At 42.3% G+C, this 5,632-nt stretch overlaps 2 protein-coding genes across 2 annotated transcripts; both read left to right on the top strand.

Annotated features, from left to right (window-relative positions):
* Nucleotides 1–481: 481 nt before the first annotated feature.
* On the top strand, nucleotides 482–1,150 carry TEOVI_000536400 (Trypanosomal VSG domain/Trypanosome variant surface glycoprotein C-terminal domain containing protein, putative; the record flags this gene model as incomplete). Its single annotated transcript, XM_067222689.1, has 1 exon — nucleotides 482–1,150. The coding sequence occupies one exon, from the start codon at nucleotides 482–484 to the stop codon at nucleotides 1,148–1,150; it is 669 nt and encodes a 222-aa protein (XP_067078790.1).
* A 2,124-nt stretch (nucleotides 1,151–3,274) lies between these two features.
* TEOVI_000536300 (Trypanosomal VSG domain containing protein, putative) lies at nucleotides 3,275–4,219 on the top strand (the record flags this gene model as incomplete). Its single annotated transcript, XM_067222688.1, has 1 exon — nucleotides 3,275–4,219. One exon carries the CDS (start codon nucleotides 3,275–3,277, stop codon nucleotides 4,217–4,219), a length of 945 nt encoding a protein of 314 aa, XP_067078789.1.
* Between the last annotated feature and the right edge of the window lie 1,413 nt (nucleotides 4,220–5,632).

Here is a 5,632-nt window from a genome sequence, read left to right as displayed (position 1 = left end):
TGAGTGCTCACGACAGATCCAGGTCCTAGTTAGCCAAGCACAAACTTTAGCAGACAAAGCAAAACCGCTAGCGGATTTTCTAACAGATGACTCAAAAAACAAAATCAACGCAGATCTTAACGCGGCTCTTTATGGCGGAGACGGCACGCTAGACAAACCAGAGGCGGGCAAAACAACCGGCACCAGCGGCAGCTACGGCACGGCGTGCACCAACTCAGGGAACAGGCTTTCAATTATCGGTGATTTTTATTGCCTGTGCGGCGGCAGCGGCGCGAGCCAGGGAGAGTGCTCAAAGGAGTACGCAGCTTCAACCGTAAACGCCGACGCCTCGGCGATAGCGGCAGACTGGGACAACCTAAGGCAATCGTGCGGCAAGCATGCTCCAAACCCAGCATCACCAGAAGCCATACACGCAGATCTATCGAGCTGGGAAGCAACGCTAACGCAAAAAACAGCTGCCGGGCCCACCACAAAGGTTTACATGGGCACATCAGCGGACGCCAAAGGCGACGACTGTGACGGCTCGGGCACAAAAACATGCGTTTCATACACGAAGTATTTCGTAAAAAACAACGGCGTTGACATAACAGAAATACCATGGTACGAGGCGCTCACGACTGCGGCGACTGCGATAGACTCCGCTAAGCACAACACACATGAGCTACGGGCCACACTAGCACAACTAGCAGCTGTTGAAGCAGCAGTACGCATTACATACAACGCCGCAGCCGCAGGTAGACTAGCGATCACGGCACCACAGCAAACAGTACACCAACATCAAGCGAAGCAACAGGCAACAGAAATAGTGGAGGAATGCCACAAGCATCACGGTAACAATACGATCTGCCCAAAAGACAAATGCACATATGGTGAAAAAGAAAAGAAGTGCAATCCAAAAGTATTAGAAGAAGCAACAACAGGAACAGGTGAGGGAGCTGCGGGAACAGCAGCTGCAACTGGGTGTGCAAAACACGGCACCAAAGCTGAGTGCGATGCTGACAAAAAAGATGACAAACAAAATTGTGCATGGAGGAAGGGTAAAGAGGGTGAAACAGATGAGCCTGAAAAGGAAAAGTGCCGCTCCTCCAGTTTTCTCCTAAACAAGCAATTGGCTCTGAGTATGGTTGCTGAATTTGTGTTTTTTCTTTAAAAGAATTTCCCCCCCTTCTCTTTTTAAAAATTTTTGCTGTTTGACATATTTTAACACTTCACGATAGAACTGTGAAAATTATAGAGGCTTATTAATGTGTATGATAGTGGCCTGTGAGTGTAAAGTAGTAGAGTGATGGGGTATAGAAAATTAGTGATATTATGAAAATATTTTAATTTGTCTCATTATAACTTTTTTGTAAATTGGTGAGGTTTATAGCAGTAAGCCATAAGAGCAGTAATGATAATGATGATAATAATAGGAAAGAGTGTTGTGAGTGTGTATATACGAATATTATAATTATAGTTATGGTGAAGAGTGAATGATCAAAAAACAGAATCTCTTAAAACAATGGCAAGAGTGCAATTATAAAAGGTATGGCAATTAGTATCGGGGTGGACGGAGATCAAATATTCGTAGTTTCAAACACAAACTTACTGATGGGTATAACCATACAGAAGAAGATGGTGGTGGAAATAAGGGAAAGCTATAGTCCAATGTATGAGCCAAGTGGAGGTCTATGATGACACAAATGCTCAAGATAGGAAACAACAAACGACGAAATACAATATACTGTGAAAGAGTGAAGTATGGAAGAGCACAGCAGAGAAGAAAATGATACAGGAGAAAATGATCCTCTGAATTTCGTACAGTAATAGGTTGATGCCATTGCAACGGACGGTGGTGACTACTTTTGTTTTTAAATATATTTCATATTATAATGCTCAGCTGTAAAGAAACAGAAGGAGCTGGAAGAAGGAATTGGTAAGTGTGAAGTAATATTGAACTCTTCTTTTCTTAATATATGTGGCAATATTTGCTAAAATCTGTGGCAAACAGTATAGCGTTCTAGAAGTGCAAAACTTGAATTGCCAATATACATTGGTGGAAAGAACAATCATTAAATCACTGTAACCGCTTAACCTAGTGTATGAATAAGTATTTAGAGAAGGTTTATAATGTGGAAAAATAGATGATGATATTCATCCATTTCTACATTTTTGTACTGGACAGACATTAATATCTCCCAAGATACAAGTGCTCCGTACCAGCACGAAGAACAATCCTCACCAATGAAGGCAATGAAGATGTGAAAGGAGACAAAATTGTTGAAGAGAGGGATCAAACTACAAAATGGTTAATGGGAACATCATAAAAGGAGCCAGTGGTCAAAGGTATCTCATAAAACGCCATGGACACGGCCTAAACACGGATATTTTATTGTTACTGACATAACGTGTCCCATGAAGGAATTAGCCTGCACTAACACAGACTAAAAGACATAAAGTTTTGATTCAAGCAATAGAAAATATGTGTGATATTTGAAAAAACTACGTGACAGAAATGAGTAAAAAAAAGATGCAATAGATGTAGACTGATATATAATTTTAAATTGTATCGGAGACTTGTTGAAGTACAAGATTTAGGTCGTTGTAGAGCTTCTGTAATATGGCTTTCTATATTTATCTTGACTTATGTGGTTAACCCTTGTTGGCAGCAAAGAGGACTAAACATATAGTTTTTGGTTTCGAAGAGCTGTAGCAGATGTAGGCCGCCTTTATTTAACATAGACGTTGATCTTTTAAAAGATCTTAATATTTCTATTTTTGCCGTTGCAAACAGCAGTAGCGCTTCATACAACCCTAAATGTTGAAATGTTAAATTTGTTATATTTAAGTATTTGATGGAACCTTAGCTTTGCGAACACTGTAAATATCTGTTTATATGGATTTTATTAATTAAAAAATAACACCAGTTCTTTTTTGTGTCTTCTCTGGCAATTTTCCAAGGTTAAACCTTTGTTTTACCACGATATTTAGTTACATGTGACTCATTTGATAAGAGTAACGGAGCAGATGTTGACTTTCTTGTTTATAAAGAACGGTGTTGATATCCTTTCAAAGGGAGCCTCCTAGATTCCCTATATAATATTTTTACACTTCTTGCGAGTGCTATTTAAACTTTATTATTTTGTTATAGCAAAAAAACGATGATGAAGAAACCGCGTTTTTGCCTTGCAGCACTCGTTATGATTGTATCGCTAATGGAGCGCGCAGCACCGCACAAGAAAATTCAAAAGAATTTAGAGATTTGTGTGAGCTTTTCAATCTTTTAAGCAAACCGATGCCGACGGTGTCAGTCAACGATCAACCACCAGGCAAGCCAGAAAATAACGTACCGATTGGACAAGCTATGAACGACATTATCGCCAGAATCAAGAAGCTTAACCTAACCGTTTTGGAACGTGACAAGGAAGAAGTATTGAAAGACAAAACCAAATACAGCGAATGGTCGAAAATTAAAGACGATAAAAAATACGGTTATTTCGAAAGCGGCGACTTCAAAGAAGTTGAGGAGATGCGCAGCGTTTATGACGATCTAACGAAGGGGGATGACAACGCAAAAGGATTTAACTCAAAACTCGGATTGCCGCTACCGGAATACAGGAGAGCGCAGCTGAGGCCAGTGTTTGCGCAATACATGCAGCGTGCCATACAACTTAAGCAGGCGGCGGCAAACTTAATAAGACAAGCAACTACGGCGGCAGAACATGGCCAAAAAGCAGCGCTCAAAACACTCTACGGTGAAAGTTACGCGGATAAGTTTACAACACCAGAACAGCTTAAGACGACAATGCCCTGGACAGAGCAACCAGGCCCCAACAACTTTTCCTGGCCAGCGACCGGTCAACATTCAAATACCTGTGCAGGAGATGCAGCAGACGGGACAGCAGACAAAGGCGGTAGCTGCCTAGCAACGGATATTGTTTGCCTGTGCGAGGGAGGCAACACTGAAACGAACAACTTTTGTTTCACGACGCCGTTAACCGGCTTATCAACGGTTGGCACTCGAACAACTGTAGCCGGAGACTGGAAAAACAAAATACACGGCGAGTGCCTAAAAAGCAACGGTGACCAGGACCAGCCACTCAGAGGAAAAACGGTAGAAGCTCAAATCACCACAATCTTTGGAAACCTTGGCAAAGGCGCAATAATCTCCGCAACGGCCCTTACTCGCAAACGACATCCGGCAGCGTGTCAAACACGATTCTGGGGGCACACGGGCTAAACAGGGTGGAACCCGAGTGCGGCGGTACTCAAAATAATGGGGATGTAATAGCAGCGGCAAGCAAAGGCGTTTGCGTCAACTACAAAAAGTTGCTTGGAAGCCAGAGCGGCATACCTTGGGTGGCGGCGGCACGGTCAGTAGTCGCAAAACTTGATGAAATACAGTATATAGCACAGAAAGCAACGGCGTTTGGTAAGCGCAGCAAACGATATGGAGCAACAAAAGATAACTACGATCGCAAAAAGACCGCCCGTAGACAATGACGCATATTTGTATGGTGAACTCGTGGGAGGTTCTTCCTTTGACGACTGCCTAACACTTGAAGCCATGATACGCAACCCCTCAAAAACGGTAGACCAACTAGCTGACGAAGTCAAGAAAATAAAAACAACATATTTTGGCGCCGATAACAATTTACTAACAGACCTAGCAGACAGCGTAGCCAAAACAAACGCCCGGGGCACGCAAACCAAAGCAGCGACTACAAAAAAGTTAAGCGAACTAGACGACCTAGGAGGGCAGCACAAAGCGTTGGCATACGAAAGCGCCGAACTAGCCGCAACTCTGATTGCTAAACAGAAGGGGGTATAGATCTTCAGGAAAAGTGAACAAAAAAGACAAAAACCACAGGGGCAAATTTGCAACAATATAACTAACCAGAAAGATTGAGGGGATCATGAAAATTGCAAATAAGAAAAAGATAAGACAAAAGAGTCGAAATGTGTATTGAGTAAAAAGGGCAAACAAGCAGCTAAAGAAGAGAAAGTAGAAGAGAAAAATGGGAAAACTACAAACACCACAGGAAGCAATTTCTTTTTCGTTCATAAGGTCCCTCTACTGCTCGCATTTTTGCTTCTATAATTAATTATCTAAATGATATTCGCTAAATGTCATAAAAATTATGAAACCTTCCAGGTGACACAGGCTGACTCATCGTGATGCCAGGAAATAGTACTCCATTCAGGAGGAAGCCAATTTCAAGTATTAAACAACGTCTAACAGGATTGGTGTGTTCAAGAGGCTTTCGGTGAGGAGAGAATGAGAAAGCAGCAACATCGGCACTCTGTGGTGAAAATATATATTAGAATGCTTCTCTGCAGGTGCGAGCGCGCTTCGATTGGAATACATAGGCTTTTACTACTTAGGGGAGATGTGGAACATAATCCCTGCCATATGATTCGTGGAGCCCAGTGTAATGCTGGAGGTCTCTCCCAGTCGAAGCGGATAGCCTTAGAGAAGAAGCTTCCCGAGGATATGGTAGTCTTCTATCTATTTCATGAGGCTTACTTGACAGCAGAAGAGTGCTGCGCATTAAAAATTAATGGACAACAACATATGGGAATGGCACGTTCTCCACATGATGATGCGGTATATATGTTTGTCAAAGATAGCGTGGGAGTCATCAAAGGCACA

Source organism: Trypanosoma equiperdum (assembly GCF_001457755.1).
Source record: "Trypanosoma equiperdum strain OVI genome assembly, contig: ctg_1676, whole genome shotgun sequence".
NCBI lineage: Eukaryota > Euglenozoa > Kinetoplastea > Trypanosomatida > Trypanosomatidae > Trypanosoma > Trypanosoma equiperdum.
Note: the sequence above shows the minus strand (reverse complement) of the source record. Positions and strands in the feature narration are given on the sequence as shown.